Source organism: Bolinopsis microptera, chromosome 10 (assembly GCF_026151205.1).
Source record: "Bolinopsis microptera isolate Bmic1 chromosome 10, MBARI_Bmic_1.0, whole genome shotgun sequence".
Taxonomy (NCBI): domain Eukaryota; kingdom Metazoa; phylum Ctenophora; class Tentaculata; order Lobata; family Bolinopsidae; genus Bolinopsis; species Bolinopsis microptera.
Genome location: NC_087081.1, coordinates 15133684 through 15160815, shown reverse-complemented (window position 1 = coordinate 15160815; position 27132 = coordinate 15133684). Strand labels below are relative to the sequence as shown.

At 37.2% G+C, this 27132-nt stretch overlaps 2 protein-coding genes across 4 annotated transcripts in view; one reads left to right on the top strand and one right to left on the bottom strand.

The window, feature by feature from the left end:
* The window catches only part of LOC134822081 (1-phosphatidylinositol 4,5-bisphosphate phosphodiesterase beta-4-like), an 858242-nt gene that overhangs the window by 571763 nt on the left and 259347 nt on the right, over positions 1–27132 (top strand). The gene's annotated exons all lie outside the window — the stretch shown is intronic.
* LOC134822360 (segment polarity protein dishevelled homolog DVL-3-like) lies at positions 348–25232 on the bottom strand. 3 transcript variants are annotated; one of them, XM_063833390.1, is made up of 12 exons: positions 25080–25232; positions 24588–24770; positions 23756–23813; positions 20151–20276; positions 5402–5586; positions 4646–4831; positions 3749–3824; positions 3329–3476; positions 3053–3155; positions 2281–2375; positions 1828–2002; positions 348–1589 (listed from the first exon to the last, which is right to left on the bottom strand). In XM_063833390.1, the coding sequence occupies exons 1-12, from the start codon at positions 25156–25158 to the stop codon at positions 1096–1098; spliced, it is 1908 nt and encodes a 635-aa protein (XP_063689460.1). In that variant the 5' UTR covers positions 25159–25232; the 3' UTR covers positions 348–1095. The 3 variants fall into 3 exon arrangements, with proteins under 3 accessions (XP_063689460.1, XP_063689459.1, XP_063689461.1); XM_063833389.1 differs by having other exon boundaries at positions 3329–3494; positions 25080–25206; XM_063833391.1 differs by lacking the exons at positions 20151–20276; positions 23756–23813; positions 24588–24770; positions 25080–25232 and adding an exon at positions 5812–5865 and having other exon boundaries at positions 3329–3494.

The window sequence follows — 27132 nt, the reverse complement described above, 5'->3', positions numbered from 1 at the left end:
TGTAACAATAATATTATATATCATTATAAGCCTAAATATCTTAATACATCCAAAAAATTCATACCTCAAAATTTCATACCTCATAATTCAATTATTCGAGCAAAGTTATTGTATCAAAATTGTTAGCCACTCAAAAATGCATTGTTTTTAATATCCAATTAAATCAAACAAAGTTAACCTTAACCTTTCTAATTCAATTCATACTCGAGAAATTTAAATGAATTAAATGGGCTCAAAAACCAGGTAAAATTGTCAACTTCGTTCCTATTTACATTTTCTTAATAATAACTAAATAACATGTATTATTATTCGAATTGTGAGGGTTTTTAAGTTTCAAGTTTCAACAAGTGTATCTACATTCTACAGTCTACTCGGTAAATTACAATATCTTTTAACGGGTTTAGTTCGAAACTGCCTCATAGCAAAAAATAATCAGAACTTTTAAATGAAAAATTTCAAAACTTAATGGCACAAAATCATTATATAAATTTAAGTTTTCTTAAAAGGTTAGTTTAAAAAGTTTCTAGTGTATACTGTATAATATTGTATGAACAGTTACGTGGTTTATGAACAAGGTAATATGACCCGGTCAATTTTCCATTAATTGATCATAATTAATTACCACATTTGATAAATAATGACCCTCTGCAGTAGTGCACGATCATCGTCGCATAAACAGCACAAAATCCATAATAGGTAATTATGTATGATAATCTGAAGTAGATGATATAGTCAGTAAAGTCAGCATTCCAGAACGCACTTTGGAACACCGGAAAACAGGAGTTATGAGTGAAGAGATTCAGTTTAAGTGAAGAGCACAACATCATTCAGATTCCTTTCACACCCAAATTGAAGTCTAGCAGATATCCCAAACCGTTCATGTCAGGGGCCTGTAACTATGATAGCCACATTCCACCACATTCCACGTGTCAGTTCAGCCCTTGCTATTATAAATATCACGTACTCTTGGTACTTTAACGAACATTTCTTGCACTGTAAAAATCTTCCCCAACAATTATTACAAGTGAATCCTGTATCTCTCTTTAACACCTAATTAAACTGAGCACAAACAGCGTTTTAAGCGCCTGAGCTAGTTCAAACAGCGTCACTATAATACTCCATAGAGTTGTCCATAGCCATCCTGAAGCTGGCCTGGCTGCTGGCTACACTAGCTGGCATACTGCCAAGTGGCCGGCCCATCATGGAGTGCTGACTGTAAACACTGGCAAGTGACGCAATGCTGTCTGTTCTAGATAGTGGTCCGGCGGGTGGTGCGCCCGGCGCAGGTTGAGGTGGCATCTGGACGTGAGGCGCAAATCCGGACATTTGACTGCTGGGCTTGCCGGACGTGTACGAGTGGTATGATGGAGGTGGGGCCACACCCTTTTGTCCGTGTTGAGTTGTGCGATAAGACGGTGGTCCGGAGCCGGATGAGCCGGGACCAGGTCGTGGTGCGACCATGCCGCGCGGCGCTGAACGGGGCGAGGAGGATGACATGGTACCGGCAGAGCCCTGACTGCGAACTGACTGCGCTTTTCCAGCCCAGCTGTTGTAGGAACGATGTGATTGTGTTGGTTCGATTGATAGACCTGAAATTATAGAAGTGTGAAGAATTTGGATGAGTTATGATAAGAATGCAGATTAACCAAAGACATTAAAACTGTAACAAAATCAAATCAAGAATCAAAATGTGCATAATAGATTACTGCTGAGTGCAGATGCAAAACCTTGGCAATAAACAATAATTTATCCAAACTATCCTAGAATCAAAGCAAAGTTTTTTAATACCACCACGTGCACACCTTGCATGTCAATCAGCACACATACCTTGCATGTCAGTTTGCAGTCGGTCAGCACTGGCTGTTTTCATTTTGCTGCCGTCACCGCAGATGTAATAACACTGATCACTGAACTTCTCTGACTTATTGACAGTGTTCTGGATGTAACCGTTCTTTAACATGTTACTGGCAAAGCGCCGTGCTTCTTTGTGATCCGATAGCCCCTGTTGTAATGAGAGAATGTTACTTTTTATTCGCAATTAATAATTAATAATTAAATTATAGTTGCAAGTAATGTGGAATTCAATAATTTGATAGAATGTAGTTTAGTTCATACAGATCTTTTTTATTTATACAAATAACAAACCGCATATTATTATTATCATATTTAGTGCACAGTTAGTGCAGTAATTTCGCAAAACCAGATTATAGATTGTAGTGGTCAATAAATCACTATTAAGTGCAATTCAAGGAAAAATAAAGGATTATGATAATAACGTACCGAAATGTGTTCCTTTAGCCACTTTACCAGATCCTGGCCAATAAAGGCGTCCGGTATCGTTACTTTTAACCAAGTTCTCTCTTTTATCTCCAAGCCTGATGTAGTGTTGGGTCAGATATGAAACATTGTCATCATCGCCAGGTTCCTTCCTACTATTATACTTTAATGTGTCTCTTTTCTATAAATAACCACAGTTATCGTTTATTTAAAAACAGGCCCTTTGATTTTTATCTAGACCGCCTAATACAGCTCGTTTTATAGATAATACGCAAGTTATACATAGCAATTACAATCCATACGACCGTTGTTTAGACGTGAAATGAATAAGTAGTCCCTAGCGAATAAGCCCTTTCTTTGAAGTAAAGAGAAGTAAAGAAGTAAATATAGACCAAATGCGGTAAAAAATCCCAAGAACATAATATTATGTTCCTGATTAGTTCAGTGTTAAGGAAAGTGTTGATGTGTCAATTTTAGTGAAGTTCTCAGGCTATTAAGTAACTAGATCTCTCAAGAGAGTTGGCGAGTGAGGGTTACAAATCTTGTGCCGGTTGCGTAACGTCGAGTAAGGGTTTAAAGAGGCAGATATGTGAGGTATTTCATGTTTTACAGTGAATTCCCTGGATGAAAATTGTAATTTATGAATTAATATAGATGTCAGCCACATTCTTTACATACTACTAACTACATCCACATATTATTATAATCACAATGTTAAACTTAATGTACAGACTGGTAAACAGTCCACAAAAGCGCGTGTAACGGTGGTATTTACCCGAGGTTGGTTGTGCCATTGTGTGAGCCACATCCTCCATCTTACTGTAAACCGTGAGTGGTTGTGCTGGTTGCTGCTGACCTCTTATCGTGTCTCCCCCTATCTGGGGAGAGGAGGTATGTTAGGAATTTGAGATTGGTATTTTAGCATAAAAATAGGGGTGTAATAATTGTCCGAATACTATTTTTGTGCGTGCTATATTTATCTTTAATTTAACCACTAATGATCTCGTAGTACACTGAAATTAACTTATAAAACCTGCCCAGAAAAACAAACCTGTGAGTTAGCCGGAGACTCACTGCCAGTGGTAGAATACAGACTATAACTGGTCGGGTAGTAACTACCCTCATTAAAATTAAACCCAAAGTTCCCGGCCCCTTTCTGTTGCTGTTGGATCCACTGAGCTGTGGGGTCCAGAGTGTAGCTGAAAGTAGTATGGGAGCTGAAGATAGGGAAGGATGGGTGATGAGACGAGAAGATTTGTTGTCAATTTAACTTGGATCTTCTTCACGCAAAAATATTTTGTGAAGTGTTTTTTTACACCATAATTTTGTTTGGAAATAGAAAAACCGGTATAAATTCAATAAACACTTTCTTTCATTGAATCAAAAAATGGTTAAAAGTTTAAAAGTTTTGAAGCGATAAGCTTAAAGTGATAAGCGACAAAAGGCACAAATTAAGTTAACAAAGGGTTACCTGGCTATGGAAACGGTGTCGGCGTCAGTAAAGTCAGATTCGTGTAAGTCAACCATACTGTCCCTGTTTGTCTTTGCTGAAAATACGACGAATAAAACTTACGGAACAGATGTCATGAATAATTTGATATAACCTAGAAAGAGTAACAGATACTATAATACAAAGGCGCCATGTTGCTTGAGAAATGTTCAAGTGTTCGTGTTTATTTTCGTCTTGAGATATAAAAAGAGCATGAGGTCAGCTCTTTGAGCGTCCCCGCCGTCGTAAATCAAAACAGTCTTAGCGGAAATTGAAGTGAAATCACTATTTTAAATGGATCGTTTTAACTTGCAAACTTTTAAATATTGAGGATAGAAATCGAAGAGAAAATCAACTCAAACAATATAAAGTACCAAACAAAATATCTCGTGAACTTGGCAAACCCGAGCAAACTCAGCTCCTTAAATGTCTAATGGTCAAATTCTTTAAATTTTAGTAAGCAATAATAAATATGTGCAAGTAGCTTCGACCTACTAAATGTGTATGAAACTTAAAAGCGATTTAACGCCAATATATAGCAGCATAGATCATGTTGGATTTTTATCAAGCATTAATAATATATATTGAACGGCGGCTACGAGTGTGAGATGAATGATATTTTGCATTTAGCCAGGCTCGCTGCTATTTAAATTCGACAAACTTCTCTGGAGATTTATGACCAGGTATGACCTTAACACCAACCTACTAATTTCGAATCTCTATAATGGCATCCAAAGTTTGTTTTCGCGATGAAACTTATCGGTTTTTGCCGAGAAAACCACGCAAATTCTGGCTTAGAGAGAGAAGCTAGTTCTGCCAAGTACAAAGATTAAACTAAATAGTACCAAAAAAAGCAAAAACCTTAAATCAGGAACTTACCGACAACAAGTTTAATTGGTCCAGGTTTCTGGGCAATCTCCTGCAAGATCCTAGCTGCATCTCCATTACCAATATTCTCAAACGAGATCTCGTTAACATTCAGGATAAGATCGTTTGGAGATATCCTACCATCTGCTTCAACTGCTCCACCCTTGTATATCTGCCCCACGTAGATCCCCGGCATCGCTGTGGAATGTAACGTTACATTCTTTTTACTATTTCTAGTGCATTCTACATTTTGAAGACACTAAACATGTTAACTACAATGAAATATTACGGCAGTCATGCCACTGGAGCGTGCCCTTAAGTTAAAACTGTTCGTGAATTGGTTTAAAGGCGTTGCCAAACCACAGACACGACGAGGCTTTACAACGATAGTGCGGTCGTGGAATGTGTGGTTTTAACTATTTAACTGTTTTCAATATTATGAGACGAATTGGCGGTGCTCTTGAAATGTAATATATATGAAAGAGTATGGGCGTGAACATGATAATATGTAACATTTGAATCGAAAAATGTATAAACGAAAGGAATGTTTTTCCATAATAACTAGTCCAATGATTAGGTTAAGCATGACAAGAATTAGTCGAGAATGTCAAGAATTTTATGTCATCTCAATTTCCTAATCCTGAAATCAATTGATTAGACTCTATAAGAAACTGATGAATGACACTCAAATCTTGCAGTTTAGCAGTTTAAACCCAAAAAACCGTCCTGGTAACTGCCCAACAACTTATCAATCTGCCTGCAACTCACCACTATCATCAGAGTTACTGTAGATGCTAAACCCAAGGAAGGAACAAGCCTCCATGTCTAACGTAACCGTGATAATATTGAGGGAGGAGCTTGACTCTGTCATGCTGCTCAGTGACCCACACCGCATTGGGGGTTTCATGGTTTGCTTCTTCCGCTTCCGGCGTCGTTGTCTCTGTCGTGACTCTCTGAGGAGGGTTGGAGGTCAATCAGGTGTTAAAATATTTTACAGATTCAGAGGCTATCGATTGTCATTTTTGTTGTTGTTGGGGAATTTCTTTTTGAGCCGGAAAATTGAATAAAATTGTGCAGTATCGTTGAAAATTTTATTTCAACAGAAGTGTAAATGATAAAAGTAAAATTGTAACAGGTACGGACACACATACTGAAAAACAAACTGACAAGTAACGTACACCAAATGGTCCGGTGGAGGTTGAATTACAATAATTTCACCCGTCATTTTAGGTCCTACTGTGTAAAACAAGATGAGTAAATTGAGTTTAATCGGTCAAATTGCGTAAATCGAGCAAATTTCGCAAGAGAAATTAGCAAATATCAAGCTGCACCTTGCGCAAGTGCATTTCAAATGGAGCAAATCGAATAAAGATTTAAGAACCGGAAACACCCTACGAATAAACCGAATCATGATATTTTGCAGAAGAAGACAATTGTCAGTCTAAAACAGAATATGATCTAAGTCTACATGACGAAATTTAAAATATGTAGAGTCACCTTTCTAACTCTAGAAAGTTACTCTCCGTAGATTTTGGCGGGAAATTGAATAATCTGCTCGACGGCCTTACAGTAGACGGAGAACAACGAGGCAACTTGAGGAATGTAAATTTTCTATAAGCGATATAACTTGCGGGCATGAGTTTTCGAGGTTATTAGTCAATTTATAATGAATCTTGAAAAGAACGAAAGCCTTATCAGTTTTAAATAGAACTAGTTACAATGTATCAGAAAAAGGTCACGTAGATTATAAACAGCCTCCTAAGTCCAAATTCTAAAAATAGCATATTATAGAAAACACAGGGTCTCGTCGGTCAAGAACGACCAAGAATGTCAAACTGCGTAAATTAAGGAATTGAAATACAACTTATTGAATATTAACTTATTTGTGATTTTACAAGATCATGCTCAGAATCGAAAACTGACACAAAACTATTAAGAGTTCAACGAAAAATGATATGTGTGTTACGTAACATTCCTTATAGACTTTGGTGTGTTAATCAGAGTAAAAGCTAAGGCCAAAAATTTACAGGTAAATTATTACAGATAAAAGTGAATAAATTTACATTTACTTGAGTTATAGTCAAACTGAAACTTACTGAAACCGTTACATATAATGTTCCCTTCACACACAAACACGTACCCTCGTAAAATTATGACGTTTTTAATCGATTAAACACGATTAAAGTTAATCGTATAACGTAGTGCACAAAGTACCGTCACCCTATCAACATTAAAACAACAAACTGAAAACACAACCATAGATTAACCAAACTAAATTAACCAACTCAAAATAATGTAAACTAAATTAAAACTCACCCAACATAACCTAAACTAGACAACAAAGTGTAACTGCAAACAAGAAACTAAATTACAAGATCACAGACACAACAGTCGCCGCCCCACAGTTACAACTCAATAAAACTATGATAAAGTTACCCGTGTAAAACTCAGTATGTATGAACACCAGGTGTGTTATATAGAGTAATATACCAGCAGCAGCTAATGGGGCACGCATTATACTACCATCAAATATAGGATTTGTTGGAGAGTCAGAGGGATAATGGGTATCAAATAGCTGGAATATAACAGAGTTTCTCCGTAATATGTGGCGGATATTTTAGATTATAGTGCGTTATTAGGAGGTTTTGAGAGCCATTATGAACATTAAAATCTATTTAAGTGCTACTATTTTTGTGCCGGCTGCAAGCTTGATTTAGTACATGTATTTTTAAAGAGTAAAAATAAATACAAGCCTGGTGTATTTAAATAACACTTGTAATAGTTTCGTTGGCTACAAATTCAGCGTCAAATATCAGTTGCGGTAGACATACTAGACAAAAAAATGAGACATTCCGTAACACAGAAATAGACGTTTTGACACCTTTAAAGTCAATACAGCGAGAGTTGAAAACATCAGACATGTGCAGTTAACCCTGTTAAGTCTACGATGCAATGTACTAATTTGGGTGTTATTGAAAGAAAACTTGGGCACACTCAAGCTCAGTGTTCAATGTATAAGAAAAAATGAGAAAATCTATCAATGCAGGAAAATAAAAACTCCTATAAACTTTGTAGTTGATGAACACGTACTAAAAAAGCTGTAAAAAGACACTCAAAGTGTATTTCATGAGCAATAAAGATCAAGAACAAATAAGCCGATGCAATGGCTACACAACGAAGGAGAAATTTCACAGCTCTTTGAACGTGAGCTGAGTGTTAAACACGATCAAAATATAGAAAATATAGCTTGGCGCGCATAGTGTAATGCTTGATGCGAGATCCTACTTTAAGAACGAATAGATAGCGGTTGTTTAAATAACCAATATCGGCTGAATGTGTGGTTTTATCGCGCATAAAACTTGGATTTTAGTCGGATCCCAACCGTTCTAAAAGGCTATCTCGTTAGCTTTTCGTGTTAAAAGCGATTTCTCAACGGTTATCACCTCTCTAGATGATTCTTAAAACATTTGGACACTATTGCATTTTTGAAAAAAATGCAATAGTGGCGTTTTCGGCCACACCCTTTTTCAGGGTTTCGCGGTCAGTCGAATTTTTGTATTTCAGCCCAGGAAGGTCTTAAAGACTATTCCGATACACCAAAATGTGCCTAATAGCCACATTTATATACAACTTATGAAGCAACATATACCTTAAAATGCTTCGTTTCGGAAATATGGCCGAAAAACGGTTTTTGGCTTGACGCAGTTCATAATTTCCGTGATTTTTGGCATTTCAGCCCAGGAAGGTCTTAAAGACTATTCCGATACACCAAAATGTGCCTAATGGCCATATTGATATACAACTTATGAAGCAACATATACCCTAAAAGGCTTATTTTCGGAAATGTGGCTGAAAAACGGATTTTTGCCGAGCGAAAAATGACAATATTCACAAATGGGCTATTGGACTGTTAACTAGAAAGGTCTTAAAGACTCATGAGCAACATTTGTCACAAGATGTAAGATGACTCACTTTGTGTCCAGAAACTCCTACAAAAATTGGAGAATGATTTACTTTATTGGGCATCTCTCTTAATCATAATGGGCCAAGCCAGCAGCATATTTGTGTCTTACGAAAGGGCAATTTTTCAAAATTACGGTTTCTTAAGGTCAAAGGATCGGCCGCTAACAGCGAATTGTTTGCAATTGCCGACTCATGCACGTCATATAGTTATACTGAAAAACGCTCACTTTAGGAGTCATCAGTAAATAAGTTTAACTACTGCATGATTTGTGAAAACTCCAACAATTAATTTTCATTGGCACCAATTTAGCCAAAATGTAATGACCAGAATTCAACTTTTGATTTATTTCCTGATTCCATGAAACCATGATATATGTACCAAGAATACCGGGCCTAAAATAAATCGGCACTGGATCCGGGCCAGACTGTTGCTTGACCGCTGACCAGTACCCCACTTTATAATTATGATTGATTTCGCTGCCTCGACCAATATTGGTCTGTAATCCCTGGATTGAGATCTGTTGGCTGCAGTTAAATTTAGCTAATTTCCTATAATACCGCAGTGGTTTGGTTCCCACTTCAGAATGACCACATATTCTTTTTTTCAGTCGCATAGATTTTCCCATCGTATGATAATGATATTGCGTGTCATTCCCTCGTTTTTTAATCAAGTGGTGACTGGCTAGTTCTTCTATTATTATAGCTGTGAGCTGCCTCAAGATCTTATCTGGGGCATGGGCTATATATATATATATCCTCGAACAAGTAGGTACAGCATGCCATCTGCAAAGCAACAACTCTAAAATATAAAACACGGCGGAGGTATAAGACCCAACGTATGGGTACTGACTTTTGGCCCACCCTGTATAACAGAAGGTCTCGAGATGCTGATTTAGCTATTGAGGTTTCACATGTGAAATTTTTCCAGCTTTGGGTAAAGTGGACTTTAGAGCGGGGAGGGGATCAAAATCTGAACGATCTCTTACTTACGGGACACTACGGATCTCGGGCCTAATACTAATAGCTGGTTTTTAATGAGAGGCTGGAGTCTGGACCTAGATGGTCAACGTGAGGATAGCTTGAGGATTTAGGATGCTATGCCTGCCTTTCATGGGGTTTTGTAACCCCGAAAGCTGGTATATCTCATCTCACTTAACCTTGGTTACATCCCGTGCATGTTTAATTCCTGTTTAATTTAATTCCTGTTTAATTCCCGTGCTGTTTCGAATATATAATTAGATTTAAAAGTCCAATATCAAGCAAAAAAGTCTGATCTCCGGTACTGATGTTACACTTACATGATTTCCGACGCAAGGATCTCCGAAGTCCGATCTTAAAGTTGGATCTCAGAGCCAAAAAGAGGAACCTAAGCCTTGGTTCCTCTCTTTGAGAGTCAAACAGGAAATTCGGTGTTATCAACTCAAACTCGGATTCGTAGCACAATTGAAAAACCAAAGAATAAAAATCTTAATGAATTTCCCGACATCCTAAAATTAATATCAGGTCGTATTCGGTTCAGTGGCCCAAACTCCAATAGGTTACAAGACTTAAGTTCAAGTCGAGGAACACTTTGATTCAGCATGATCCTTGACTAGTTGGATTTTTCCCATACCATACAGTTGTTATCTACTAATCACTCCTAAACTGAACGTTTTAGATTCGAATCTCGAACCCTGCCATTCGGCCAAGAAATCTTAATCTGAAGTTCTAGAATTACAGTTCTAATGTTCTAGTACTAATGTATTAGTGCCCTAGATAAGATGTCGAGGCAGCTGTAACAACAAAAGAGACAGCCAGTAACCAATTGATAAAAAAACGAGGGAATGACACACATTATCATACGATGGGAAAATATATGCGAACCAAACCACTGCACTGCGGTATTACTATTATGGTAAATGAGCTAAATTAAACTGCAGCCAACAGATCTCAATCCAGGGATTACAGACCAATAATGGTCGAGGCAGTGAAGTCAATTATAATTATAAAGTGGGGTACTGGTCAGTGGTCAAGCAACAGTCTGGCCCGGATCCAGTGCCAAATTATTTTGGGTCCGGTATTCTTGGTACATATATCATGGTTTCATGGAATCAGGAAATAAATCAAAAGTTGAATTCTGGTCATTACATTTTGGCTAAATTGGTGCCAATGAAAATTAATTGTTGGAGTTTTCACAAATCATGCAGTAGTTAAACTTATTTACTGATGACTCCTAAAGTGAGTGTTTTTCAGTATAACTATATGACGTGCATGAGTCGGCAATTGCAAACAATTTGCTGTTAGCGGCCGATCCTTTGACCTTAAGAAACCGTAATTTTGAAAAATTGCCCTTTCGTAAGACACAAATATGCTGCTGGCTTGGCCCATTATGATTAAGAGAGATGCCCAATAAAGTAAATCATTCTCCAATTTTTGTAGGAGTTTCTGGACACAAAGTGAGTCATCTTACATCTTGTGACAAATGTTGCTCATGAGTCTTTAAGACCTTTCTAGTTAACAGACAACAGTCCAATAGCCCATTTGTGAATATTGTTATTTTCGCTCGGCAAAAATCCGTTTTTCAGCCATATTTCCGAAAATAAGCCTTTTAGGGTATATGTTGCTTCATAAGTTGTATATCAATGTGGCAACAACGAGGCAACTTGAGGAATGTAAATTTTCTATAAGCGATATAACTTGCGGGCATGAGTTTTCGAGGTTATTAGTCAATTTATAATGAATCTTGAAAAGAACGAAGGCCTTATCAGTTTTAAATAGAACTAGTTACAATGTATCAGAAAAAGGTCACGTAGATTATAAACAGCCTCCAAATTCTAAAAATAGCATATTATAGAAAACACAGGGTCTCGTCGGTCAAGAACGACCAAGAATGTCAAACTGCGTAAAATAAGGAATTGAAATACAACTTATTGAATATTAACTTATTTGTGATTTTACAAGATCATGCTCAGAATCGAAAACTGACACAAAACTATTAAGAGTTCAACGAAAAATGATATGTGTGTTACGTAACATTCCTTATAGACTTTGGTGTGTTAATCAGAGTAAAAGCTAAGGCCAAAAATTTACAGGTAAATTATTACAGGTAAAAGTGAATAAATTTACATTTACTTATGTTATAGTCAAACTGAAACTTACTGAAACAGTTACATATAATGTTCCCTTCACACATAAACACGTACCCTCGTAAAATTATGATGCTTTTAATCGATTAAACACGATTAAAGTTAATCGTATAACGTAGTGCACAAAGTATCGTCACCCTATCAACATTAAAACAACAAACTGAAAACACAACCATAGATTAACCAAACTAAATTAACCAACTCAAAATAATGTAAACTAAATTAAAACTCACCCAACATAACCTAAACTAGACAACAAAGTGTAACTGCAAACAAGAAACTAAATTACAAGATCACAGACACAACAGTCGCCGCCCCACAGTTACAACTCAATAAAACTATGATAAAGTTACCCGTGTAAAACTCAGTATGTATGAACACCAGGTGTGTTATATAGAGTAATATACCAGCAGCAGCTAATGGGGCACGCATTATACTACCATCAAATATAGGATTTGTTGGAGAGTCAGAGGGATAATGGGTATCAAATAGCTGGAATATAACAGAGTTTCTCCGTAATATGTGGCGGATATTTTAGATTATAGTGCGTTATTAGGAGGTTTTGAGAGCCATTATGAACATTAAAATCTATTTAAGTGCTACTATTTTTGTGCCGGCTGCAAGCTTGATTTAGTACATGTATTTTTAAAGAGTAAAAATAAATACAAGCCTGGTGTATTTAAATAACACTTGTAATAGTTTCGTTGGCTACAAATTCAGCGTCAAATATCAGTTGCGGTAGACATACTAGACAAAAAAATGAGACATTCCGTAACACAGAAATAGACGTTTTGACACCTTTAAAGTCAATACAGCGAGAGTTGAAAACATCAGACATGTGCAGTTAACCCTGTTAAGTCTACGATGCAATGTACTAATTTGGGTGTTATTGAAAGAAAACTTGGGCACACTCAAGCTCAGTGTTCAATGTATAAGAAAAAATGAGAAAATCTATCAATGCAGGAAAATAAAAACTCCTATAAACTTTGTAGTTGATGAACACGTACTAAAAAAGCTGTAAAAAGACACTCAAAGTGTATTTCATGAGCAATAAAGATCAAGAACAAATAAGCCGATGCAATGGCTACACAACGAAGGAGAAATTTCACAGCTCTTTGAACGTGAGCTGAGTGTTAAACACGATCAAAATATAGAAAATATAGCTTGGCGCGCATAGTGTAATGCTTGATGCGAGATCCTACTTTAAGAACGAATAGATAGCGGTTGTTTAAATAACCAATATCGGCTGAATGTGTGGTTTTATCGCGCATAAAACTTGGATTTTAGTCGGATCCCAACCGTTCTAAAAGGCTATCTCGTTAGCTTTTCGTGTTAAAAGCGATTTCTCAACGGTTATCACCTCTCTAGATGATTCTTAAAACATTTGGACACTATTGCATTTTTGAAAAAAATGCAATAGTGGCGTTTTCGGCCACACCCTTTTTCAGGGTTTCGCGGTCAGTCGAATTTTTGTATTTCAGCCCAGGAAGGTCTTAAAGACTATTCCGATACACCAAAATGTGCCTAATAGCCACATTTATATACAACTTATGAAGCAACATATACCTTAAAATGCTTCGTTTCGGAAATATGGCCGAAAAACGGTTTTTGGCTTGACGCAGTTCATAATTTCCGTGATTTTTGGCATTTCAGCCCAGGAAGGTCTTAAAGACTATTCCGATACACCAAAATGTGCCTAATGGCCATATTGATATACAACTTATGAAGCAACATATACCCTAAAAGGCTTATTTTCGGAAATGTGGCTGAAAAACGGATTTTTGCCGAGCGAAAAATGACAATATTCACAAATGGGCTATTGGACTGTTAACTAGAAAGGTCTTAAAGACTCATGAGCAACATTTGTCACAAGATGTAAGATGACTCACTTTGTGTCCAGAAACTCCTACAAAAATTGGAGAATGATTTACTTTATTGGGCATCTCTCTTAATCATAATGGGCCAAGCCAGCAGCATATTTGTGTCTTACGAAAGGGCAATTTTTCAAAATTACGGTTTCTTAAGGTCAAAGGATCGGCCGCTAACAGCGAATTGTTTGCAATTGCCGACTCATGCACGTCATATAGTTATACTGAAAAACGCTCACTTTAGGAGTCATCAGTAAATAAGTTTAACTACTGCATGATTTGTGAAAACTCCAACAATTAATTTTCATTGGCACCAATTTAGCCAAAATGTAATGACCAGAATTCAACTTTTGATTTATTTCCTGATTCCATGAAACCATGATATATGTACCAAGAATACCGGGCCTAAAATAAATCGGCACTGGATCCGGGCCAGACTGTTGCTTGACCGCTGACCAGTACCCCACTTTATAATTATGATTGATTTCGCTGCCTCGACCAATATTGGTCTGTAATCCCTGGATTGAGATCTGTTGGCTGCAGTTAAATTTAGCTAATTTCCTATAATACCGCAGTGGTTTGGTTCCCACTTCAGAATGACCACATATTCTTTTTTTCAGTCGCATAGATTTTCCCATCGTATGATAATGATATTGCGTGTCATTCCCTCGTTTTTTAATCAAGTGGTGACTGGCTAGTTCTTCTATTATTATAGCTGTGAGCTGCCTCAAGATCTTATCTGGGGCATGGGCTATATATATATATATCCTCGAACAAGTAGGTACAGCATGCCATCTGCAAAGCAACAACTCTAAAATATAAAACACGGCGGAGGTATAAGACCCAACGTATGGGTACTGACTTTTGGCCCACCCTGTATAACAGAAGGTCTCGAGATGCTGATTTAGCTATTGAGGTTTCACATGTGAAATTTTTCCAGCTTTGGGTAAAGTGGACTTTAGAGCGGGGAGGGGATCAAAATCTGAACGATCTCTTACTTACGGGACACTACGGATCTCGGGCCTAATACTAATAGCTGGTTTTTAATGAGAGGCTGGAGTCTGGACCTAGATGGTCAACGTGAGGATAGCTTGAGGATTTAGGATGCTATGCCTGCCTTTCATGGGGTTTTGTAACCCCGAAAGCTGGTATATCTCATCTCACTTAACCTTGGTTACATCCCGTGCATGTTTAATTCCTGTTTAATTTAATTCCTGTTTAATTCCCGTGCTGTTTCGAATATATAATTAGATTTAAAAGTCCAATATCAAGCAAAAAAGTCTGATCTCCGGTACTGATGTTACACTTACATGATTTCCGACGCAAGGATCTCCGAAGTCCGATCTTAAAGTTGGATCTCAGAGCCAAAAAGAGGAACCTAAGCCTTGGTTCCTCTCTTTGAGAGTCAAACAGGAAATTCGGTGTTATCAACTCAAACTCGGATTCGTAGCACAATTGAAAAACCAAAGAATAAAAATCTTAATGAATTTCCCGACATCCTAAAATTAATATCAGGTCGTATTCGGTTCAGTGGCCCAAACTCCAATAGGTTACAAGACTTAAGTTCAAGTCGAGGAACACTTTGATTCAGCATGATCCTTGACTAGTTGGATTTTTCCCATACCATACAGTTGTTATCTACTAATCACTCCTAAACTGAACGTTTTAGATTCGAATCTCGAACCCTGCCATTCGGCCAAGAAATCTTAATCTGAAGTTCTAGAATTACAGTTCTAATGTTCTAGTACTAATGTATTAGTGCCCTAGATAAGATGTCGAGGCAGCTGTAACAACAAAAGAGACAGCCAGTAACCAATTGATAAAAAAACGAGGGAATGACACACATTATCATACGATGGGAAAATATATGCGAACCAAACCACTGCACTGCGGTATTACTATTATGGTAAATGAGCTAAATTAAACTGCAGCCAACAGATCTCAATCCAGGGATTACAGACCAATAATGGTCGAGGCAGTGAAGTCAATTATAATTATAAAGTGGGGTACTGGTCAGTGGTCAAGCAACAGTCTGGCCCGGATCCAGTGCCAAATTATTTTGGGTCCGGTATTCTTGGTACATATATCATGGTTTCATGGAATCAGGAAATAAATCAAAAGTTGAATTCTGGTCATTACATTTTGGCTAAATTGGTGCCAATGAAAATTAATTGTTGGAGTTTTCACAAATCATGCAGTAGTTAAACTTATTTACTGATGACTCCTAAAGTGAGTGTTTTTCAGTATAACTATATGACGTGCATGAGTCGGCAATTGCAAACAATTTGCTGTTAGCGGCCGATCCTTTGACCTTAAGAAACCGTAATTTTGAAAAATTGCCCTTTCGTAAGACACAAATATGCTGCTGGCTTGGCCCATTATGATTAAGAGAGATGCCCAATAAAGTAAATCATTCTCCAATTTTTGTAGGAGTTTCTGGACACAAAGTGAGTCATCTTACATCTTGTGACAAATGTTGCTCATGAGTCTTTAAGACCTTTCTAGTTAACAGACAACAGTCCAATAGCCCATTTGTGAATATTGTTATTTTCGCTCGGCAAAAATCCGTTTTTCAGCCATATTTCCGAAAATAAGCCTTTTAGGGTATATGTTGCTTCATAAGTTGTATATCAATGTGGCCATTAGGCACATTTTGGTGTATCAGAATAGTCTCTACGACCTTCCTAGGCGGAAATGCCAAAAATCACAGAAATTATGAACTGCGTCAAGCCAAAAACCGTTTTTCGGCCATATTTCCGAAACGAAGCATTTTAAGGTATATGTTGCTTCATAAGTTGTATATAAATATGGCTATTAGGCACATTTTGGTGTATCGGAATAGTCTTTAAGACCTTCCTGGGCTGAAATACAAAAATTCGACTGACCGCAAAACCCTGAAAAAGGGTGTGGCCGAAAACGCCACTATTGCATTTTTTTCAAAAATGCAATAGTGTCCAAATGTTTTAAGAATCATCTAGAGAGGTGATAATCGTTGAGAAATCGCTTTTAACACGAAAAGCTAACGAGATTCCGTTTCGTCTCTGACTATTTGAGACAGTTCTTCGATTAAAATACACAATTTCTGATCTCAAGACGAAGTTTCTAGAACAGGCTGTGCAGAACTAGAAACGCACCAAGTTACTACAAAGACTATTTAGAACTAATGCCGGTGACTGTTTTGATCTAATAAGCAAGGCAAACGTACTGAATAGAACTAAGTACCTAGCTGGTGTCATGTTGAATATATAGCTAAATACCTAACTACGTAACTAGTTTATAATGCAATTAGAATTTGAATTGGAATCAAATTTGTATGTATCAAATAAAATGATGAAATTAAGTATAGCCAATATAAATGTCGTATCGATAGAAACAACATCACATTCAGGAATAAAGAAAAGCGAATTGCAGAGAGTCTGACAGAATGTCTTGAGTCACAGTGACACACGTCATCTACCCAAATGATATCTACAATTAACTCCAGGAAAAGGCTGCATGATGCTAAAACGGGACAAATTTACCGCTCATTTCAGCTTTGCAATGTCAGAAGCAAATTGAGAAACGAAATTAACAACACCAACACTTAAATATATTTATAAAACGAGCACTAAACATTTGAGAGGAGCTGATCAGAGGAATTACAAGAATGTGATTATATTACGTGTATACTGTAGAGGTACACACAAAAACAAAAAGAACTTGAACGCAAATAATATCCGGTAAAATTTAGTGATATAACAACCAAATCAGAGTGAAATTAGAGGCAAATTATGTTTTTTTTTTCAGAGCGAAATCAGAATGGAATTATGTTTCCCCAGAGTGAAATCAAACTTGGAATTAAGCTTTTCAGTGCTCTACACTGCTGAATTAACACTCTGTCTTGTGGAAGCTGACGAAGGATTAATGGATTAAGAGTGTGGCACCGGACGACTTAAAGAGGAGAGAGGAGGGGAGAGAGGGGGATGTGAAAATGTAAATATTTAATATACCGACCAATTTAACAAGCACGCCACAAAGCAAACACTCCCAATATTACCTGATTCTTAACCGCTACTCACATGATATAAAATAATATGTGCAGTAAGCATTGTAATCAAAGGTGTATGTGGCATATAATATACTGTGATCAGGTTTATTCAAAGAATAAGCGGTTAGTTATTATAAAGCGGCTGAAAGTTAGAATAAACTCCAGGATCATGGACACGAAGTGCGGGGACATATTTGTGGAATAATATTTTGAGTGGCATGTTTGAGAAGGTGAACCGCACGGAAAAGAATTAGAGGGGAGCGGTGAAGTTGAGGGGAATACAGTTCCAGAGAAGCGAATCGAGAGCTTAGCGAGGAAACGTGAATCTGTTAAATGTACGAGAGGTGTTCAGTGTTCACCATATATGTTGTGTGACATTGTGTACGGGTGTATTTATTTTGTGAAAATATAATCAAATTTTAAGGAATCTTAAAATTGTTGGAAACGTGGAGGAGAATTAGTAATGATCACGTGACCTATATTGCAGTGTCAGAGTTACTGTTACAGTGATGTCACGGTGGCATGCCCGATACGGACATGATGATTGGCGGGGGTAGGAAGTGAAAGTGGGTGTCTGGAAGTGAGCAGTGAAAGTATGCAGGAGTGAATATTACGTGATGTAAAAAACAGCAAGTAGCTCTCTTTTTTGTATGTAAAGAATTGGGAAACTTTCATGTAAAAGTTAGTCACGCACCGTAATCACTATTTCACTAGAAGCTTCCAACTGTATTTTAGTAGAAATAAAATTATGCGCTTAAAAATTATATGATTATGAATTTTTGTCATAAAATTTCCGAAATTGCTATAATTTCTTATTCTTAATTTATCTCCTTCAATTGCTTTCGTAAAAGCATAAAACTGTAAAGTTTCACTTGCGCTGATGATTGATATCTATTTGATCTGAATTTTTGATTCATCATTATAAATTGTTATTTGTAAAGAGTATCGACAAAACTCCAGTTTCCACTGAAATATAGTTCTGATTTGTCAACCAAAGTCCAACATCTGCATGTATTGTATTCTACAAGTGCAAGCTAGGGAGGGTTCGCCAACTAGGTGCCATTTATAAAAAGGAAATTACTTAACTGTAAAACAATCAAGTTATACATTGACTTGTCATCCTGGCTGCCCAAGTGACAACAGCAGTTATTATAACAGACATCAGTTAACATCGTTTATATTCTGCAGAAATTATCTAGAAACTCCCAAATTATCCGGAGAAAAGATTGGAATGTTTGGACGTAAAGGAAACAGTTTACGTGAGTTACTTATACGGATTAACCAAGATGGGACAATAAACCAATTCATCTGCAGAAATCAGATGATTTCCGCAGACTGCAGAGATCACGGCAAGACCAAATTTGATATCAGGAAAGGACCAAGAACGGAAACTGAAGACAGAGGGACACCAGTCCCGACACTTGGTGCGGAAATGTAGTTAGCTCGGGCGAAGGACTGTGCCAGGTAACGGGGTACCACAACACTACCTTAGCTCGATATCATCTTGTGATGAAATTAATATCATTTAATTGTTAACACATTTATCTGGAGTCGTCTGTGTTTTGTGCTGCAGACTCAAGACAACAGCATTTTGACACAAGAAGCCCTCACGACCTCACACTGAAACTATTCAAACAGCACTTAAAACAAGTCGAGTAACTAACTAAAGAGTCAGTCCGCCAACTCTCACATTCTGCGACAATAAAAAGCGGACGAGAGCAGAACAGAATGTAGCAAAAGAGCCCCTGACCGAAATAATTTTCAAATATATCAAATTCCCAAACTAATGCAATATAATGGTTGTAGCTCAATGTCCAGGGTTGAACGAGGTATCAACTTACGCTCAGGACGGAGGTGAGGGGTGTCATATATTTAATTATAAATACAATGGAGGGATCAGAGCCGGGGCTTGAGTTGTCATGACGATCTTGAAGGAGAGTCGGGGTGATCATCGGTAGAAAGGTGGTCTTTCTGATTTAGTAAATTTAAACATATTTGGTCTAAGTTATACTGAGTTGTGATATTATATTCGGGATTTTTATTCAATATAATTAGATCCCGGAACGGAGTGCTATTTGGAATCTGGATCAGAAGCCGGGGATTTTGCAGAAGGAATGTAAGTTGTGATTACGGAGTCGCCAAACAGTTGCACTTCTAAGTTAATCAAGTGTGTATCCAATTGGATTCGCTCGACACCAAAAAACACAGCTGCAATGAAATTAAGATAATAAAGTATTTAATCTAAGTAAGGACTCAGATTATGTTTTATATGGGAAATAAGAACCCAGAAAAATATAAAGAAAGAGGACTCGGCTGTTACGGACCAGTGGAGATGTTTTTAAAATATCATGCAGAGCACAAACAAAAGCAAATATGAAACAAACGGGTTCTTAAAATGACTCACGCAGTCCAACATAAGAGTCTGGTAATTACACCCAGGAATTTGGTAAGAAATTTACGGAATTACCACTAAAATTCCGGTTATTCATCGATTAAAACAGACATATTATTCGCATATCATTAACATATCTTACCTTGATCTCTCCTCGTCACTGTCGACTACCGAAACACTCTCGGAAGTTGACTCTATTTCGCTGGACATGACGGAGCTTGTGTCGCTGAATATCGAACTAGCGTCGGAGTCGTCATTATACCCAGACCTTGGAGAGGTATGTTTGAATAAATAATTATTCAAAATTATCAATGATATATTAAATTAAACCTCACACAAGACCATGTGGGGGCAGACACTGCGGTACCTGTAACATCATATCTCCACATCCATCAATAACAGTCAATGGACAGCGAGCCAAAGCAGTGACTGGTACATGTGTCAGCTACAATGTTGTATACCTCTTCAGTTGCCAACTTTGTAACATGTGTTATGTAGGAAGAACGGTGCAGCCCCTCAGGGCACGAGTAAACGAACATCGCGCCCATTACTACAAACTCATTTCGGACAATACGTTTGTCCCTGAAGAAAACGACGACGGATTCAGCTTGGGTAAACACCTTGTAGAAGTTCATAACATGAAACAACGTGACAATTTTAACCAGGCTTATAAAGTGTCAATTCTCAGTAATAGTAGCCCAAGAACTCTAGAAGTGGATGAACACCGTTATATTCAGAAACTTAGAACTATACGTCCATTGGGGCTCAATGCCATGGACCCGTTTGGGATTCCATTATTGGATTTATCTTAAATGTTTTCTATTGCATTGGGGCACAAGAGTTATGTTTTTAAAAAATATTCATATCGTTTTTAGTTGTGTCATTTCATTTCCAATGTTACACTTTGTAGGAACTGATATTAACCGAGTTTCTGATTCAGGATGTTACTGAAGATAGTAATGAAAATGTTTTAACGCCTCAGTACTGTGTATTACTACAGCTCAACCTGCTCAGTCTGACTATTTGGGAATTTAAACTCTTGAAATTTTCATTATAATCAATCAACCCGATGTATGCTCAAAAGGAATTTTCATAAGAGTCACAAATAGAAATTTGCCATAAGATCTATCTTAAGAATCGCACGATTGCATAGTTTCAAGCCACTTCATTTCACTCTCTACCACAACTCATGATATTTCCACACCCCACTACTTAGTCAAGCTACTCAACATTTAGTATATTATTCAAATCACTGACATTATTTACCTAACACATCATATATTCAAGTTGCTCACTATAGTTAAAATTTACCGACAACTCCTCCAGACCACTTGTGTTTAAGGTGCCAGCAAGATGACCGGTTTTTGTTGACAAATAGTCTCCACGACTACGAGTCGAACGACCCTCAGTTTATCCAGCTGAAACTCAGCTCTGGATACCAATGACAGATGATTTCCGTTATATTTACCCTATTTTCCCTGCTCGTTTTAAGCGGCTAGTCATTATTATTCCTGCTATACAGCCCGTTATAAGTAGGTTAACCCGTTAGCACGTCTAACACCAAGTAGCTAGGGTCTCGTGGAGACCTGGGCTGATAGTGACCCAATACAGGAGGGGAGGGGGCACAATGACCGTCCCCTCCTACTAATCATAACCGCAGGGAAGGTGTTTAACTTGAGGTGGGACAGGGCTTATCCGCAGCTGTAAGTGAGCCATGAGGTGTCCAGGGCGAGGAGGGTTACATTGACTAATGACTGTTGGTACCAGGGTGGTGTTTTAATTATATCCACAAACACCAAAACTTAATGAGTAGTGACTGGGAGTGTTTTATGATATTTTTATAATCCAAATTATTTGTTACAGGTCCCCACCCCGCCTTCCCCACCCCGCCTCCCTGACCACTGAACAAGAGGCAGTAAGGCATGTGGTTTACAGCCGGCTAGAGGCTCAGGGACCTAGGTGGCCACCTCCAGCCTTTTCGGCTCTTCAATCCTCAACGAGGCTCACTAGGACCACACTGTCATATTTAGTTTCAAACTTTATGCTGGGCAATCCTAGTTATTTTGAGTATGTGCCAATTAATGTTGCAATCTGAGATTCAAGTCTGATGCCCTCACCCCTAAATATACCATCTCTCATGTCTGTTTCAGGGTGCATCTAAGTGGTTAGTGGGGTTAAGCTCAACTAGTGCCAATCAGATTAGATTAAGTATGGATAGTGGTGCATGTTGTAAGTTGTAACTCGGCCAGAACTAATAACTTATCGGTGTTGCTGATCACTGAAGTCATCAGGGTAATTTACTTTAGATCACGTACAAGTAGTTCTAATTGATCATGTACAGAAATTGTAATTGATCACGTTCAAGTAATTATAATTGATCTTCTTCTTCGTAGGGGGCTGTGGTCAGGATGACCACTGCACTATAAGATAGAGCATTGAAGCCCTGTGCTTACCCGGGTAAAATTCTATTTGATCACGTACAGAAATTCTAATTGATCACGTACAAGTAATTATAATTGCTCAAGGATCGATGATGGACGAAAGTTATTGATGACGCGAAAATCAACTACCGGAAAATTCTGAAAACTTCGACACGTCAACAATCTAAAAGTACCACCGAGCAGAGAATGAACGAAATTTTAGTCAAATATCAGGTCATCTTAAAGGTTAAACATCAATTCAAAATTGAACGCACATATTGTTATTAAATATATTTTAAAACCCGCCATCATGAAAGTAAACCAAACAATGCTGGAGTACTTAACGTGCAACAACTTAAACAAACTAAGCACAAAACGGGAGGTTTTAAATAACCTAACTGTAACATAGACGAACTGAGCGCACCTGCATAAACTACTGTATATAAAATATTCGCGTGTAATGTAAACGACACATAGCTCTGTACGGGTCATGGGTAAATATGTTAGTGTTCACAAGGATTATAAGCATTATAATACAGTCCGTAATAATATCGATATGATCAATAATTGTATGACCATATAAGGGATAACAAGACTAAGGAGTTGTAGAAGTTAATACCAATATAATTCTAATAGTCCAGGCAGCAAGCTGTGGCACTGATTTGACACATTGTGGGGAGTCTGTGTGAACAGAGGCCGGTAAATCAGCTGCTTCAGGGACAGGGGTCAGCAGATAAATTGTGCGGAATAAATATTGGGTTATATTTTACCGTTATTCTTCGATCACCTCAAACATTTGAATGTTAAGGTGGTTTGAAGTACAATTAATGGATTTTATAACCGTATTATTCTTGCCACTGTGATAAAAGTTCACCCTCCTATTACATTCAATGTCAAACAGAATGTGACATGACAGTTGACATGTAATAACAGGGTGTTACACGTGATTGTCAGGTGACTGACACATAATGACATATTATTACTATAGCTCTATAGTAATATTATACGTAACCAGCACTCTATCCCCTGTAACTTGGATTATAACATTTACCACAGCAGTTGCTCTCACAAATGTGATTACGCTCAATTTTCCGGGCTAACTCCACTTACTCACATTTTGGGGACTTTCTAGAAGTTAATTTAATGTGCCCAGGTAGGAAAATGAATGGCAAAAGTCTACTAATTCTTCAATTTCAGGGCATCTTCTTCCAGAGAATCATGATCCTGATGGTCATCCAGAAATATCCGATTATAAAATACTTCACTATATATAATATACTATAGTATACTGGAAAAATAGTAGAAAAGAGAGTAGAAAGTGACTTACTGGTTGGATCTGACGGGCTGGTCTGTGTTGGGAGAACCGTTTACTAAACCTCCCGATCCTGAGCAGGGGAAGAATGTAGTAAACTATGTGAAACAAATAATACACGCAAGTTAATTGCAGGCTCATAAGAGTAAGAAATGGATCTGATCGAGTCGGCATGACGACAATAAGTGACATATGAGTAACTTTAGAATCCATAAATATGCACTGCTGTACTCTTGAGGACTTGAGAGTTGAGTGTGTACTTTAAAAGATTTTTCTTTAATGGTAACATTTGATTATTTTGAATGGAAAGTTCGTTAGAGTTAAAATAATTAAGAAGCTGACGTGTAGCTATATTAAACTAATTTTCTGTCTAAGTATTACGAAAATAAAACATGTATAAAGTGAAATGTTTAGAACTACTAATTGCAATGACATGTGACAATTCAGTTTTACGTGTTTAAAAACAGACATGATCTCATACCACATCGAAAACAGAACAACAATCTTAAACAAAAAAACAGTCGTATTTCATTGTCTTATAAACACTAACACATAATGTACCTATATCCGTTACGGAGTAGATTCAGTTAAAAATCTCTTAAATTTAATTATTGTCCATTTTTAAGAAAACTAATAAAAATGTAAAGGATTTAGCTAGAATTTTCCCATATTCAACAGAATATTCATTAAATCATCTAACGACGAAATAATTCAATTCCAACTATAATATATTGTCACCATATAACCAGGTTCCTGAAAACAGCAAGACCTACACATAATCCCACGTGAGCCCCACAATACAAAGCAAACAAACATAAAGGTGAGAACTTAGTGTGAGATTTCTAACCTTTTCCATTTGTAGTGACATCAGGAGTGATCCAAGCTACAACTCTACTGTGATAACAAGGTAGAATAGCCGCAGGGTTCTTTAACTCCTGCTTTACAATCAGATCCTCATCGAGAGTTTTGAAGTAGTAGCGGTAGCCTGTCTGCTTGTCTATTTCTTTCGTGAAGTCTCCAAGGGTTATTTCTGAAACATTTGGCATTAATTCTCGGTGCAGTTTAAGACCAATTTTCGCGAATAAAATCTTCTACTGCTATATCCATTATCCAACTTAGATCTATACTGCACAGCACAGCAAAGAAGCTGAAGGAAGAAGATACTAAACTTGAACTTAAATACGACTTGCAGTTACTTAGCTTATATTATGGTAAATACAATTGAATTTGTTGGTGTTCTTTAACGCTACAAATACAGATAACCTTGAAATAAATGACAATCATAGTTTTTAATAACTAATTGTTCACAATCCAAGTTATAAAACATTTATTAACAAACCTTCAGGTGGTATAGGGATACAGACCAAGTAAGGAGTGTCCTCATCCCCAATATGATACACTATCTTAGTTTCTGTCATCCTTTAGTTGAGAAGCATCAAGTGTTTTGGGAAAGAGTCATCACTGTGGCTAAACATTGGGTGTGTTATAAATAATGATGAGTTTAATAATGTATGAATCTACACAAGCAACTATTAAATTTGAAAAGGGTTCTAAAAGGAGATGAGACTTGATAATGTGACACCCTACTAGGTGTAGCTGTGTGCAAGTGTTACATTGTTGACTTGTGCAGAATAAAGATAAGTAAAATCAGAAAACTTGATAACTTGATTGGGAAGAAATTAGTATCTAGCCTGTTCCTTGTCAAAGATGACATTACCAGACAAGAACATCAAACACAGGTAGAGAGAAAGTTAGAGAATTAACTTAGAAAGTTAACTTGAACACTTTCTAGGATTCTAGAATATGTCAAGTTATCAACAACATCACGTGATCAAGAGTATTCATGTATCCTTCTTTTTTGTGGTAGAAACAATGAGAAAGCAGAAACCATCGAAACAGTTTCGGATGAAGTTTGTGCCAGGCCTCAAGAGGAAGTATACCTTAACTAGCTCTTGAATCTTGGGTTATAGAAGATGGGGCTCCTCTCCATTGCAGTTAAGATATTTTGAACTGATCAGAGAATCAGTTTCAGGATTGTATCATCTCTCACTCACATTTCTATGACTTCCTACTAAACAAAATTAAAATTAAATTGCTCAAAATGGGGTTTTGGCCTATATTTGGAGATTCTAACCAGGGAAACTCAGTCTAATCATTTCATGACCGAATTTAGTGAATTCTACGCCTCTCAAAAATACACCTTCATAGGTGTAAGTGAGGTCCCTATCAAATCAATCTGAAAATTCCCATAGGGCCTACTACTACATTGTCAATTCAATGCAATGTACAGGCTCTAAGTTTAAGTTTTAACCTGCCATGCTATTTGCACAGCACCTTTCTTTTATTTTATCACTAACAAACAATGTACGCAGATAATTTCAGTAATGGTTATTGTCTCACTATAATAAAACAAAAGTTAGACACCCTTAAAAGTATAATTAAATTAGTAAATTAAAGTGGTAATCAATTAAAATGGTACAAATCTGAGTGACAATGGCCAAGAACTTACCTCTGAAGACCTCAAATTGATCAATTTGAATGAGCTAGAATGGACCTGTCACCTGGCAAACATAAAGATATTTTGAAAAGAATGATTTTATTGACTAAACTAGATAGCCCGTGGTAACAGGGACGAAGCTATTCTTTGAAATAAAGTTTTAATCGCATCAAAAAATATCCATCTCAACTGAAGATACAGCCGATTTAAATATAAAACACTTTAAAAACAACGAAATTACCACAAAACCGATCAAAATGACGTTTAAACAATCTTTGCACGTGCATGTGTGCATTAAAACACCGTTGCTATGGAACCTTTTGGTTGTTACCTAAACTCCTATTTTTCATCTAATTTGCACGTGGGCGGTCGTACAACATCAGAAATAATTCTCTGAATTATAGTAGAGATGTTGTAACATTAACTTTCCTTTTTTTTGTCATGCAAAAAAGAAAATAATTAAAAAATCATTTTGAATAATCCATCACATCTTCTCGGTGGCCGGAACTTTGAGTAGATCTGTCACAGGGTTTGATGTACTGCCTGCTTGAATCTTGAGAATAACTTTTCAGCATTTTGCATTGCAATAGAGAATCCTTGTACCTATCCAGCACATACGTAGAACAGCTTATCACTTTGGAATCAATAGCTAGTTCTATAGGTATTTCAATACGATTGTAAAAACCAGGATACCCTTCTAAAGTATCTAGAACCTTCAGCTGACAGTCTGTTACGTCGTACACTTCTCCGATAATTCGATTTCCAACACCTTTTGTTCCAAGAAGAAAAGGAATATTGAATCTCGAGGCAACAATAAGTGGGTACTTGTCAACAGTCTGTGCCTCTCCGACAAACTTGACATCAGCAAGGCAGTAACTGTTAGGAAAACCTTTTT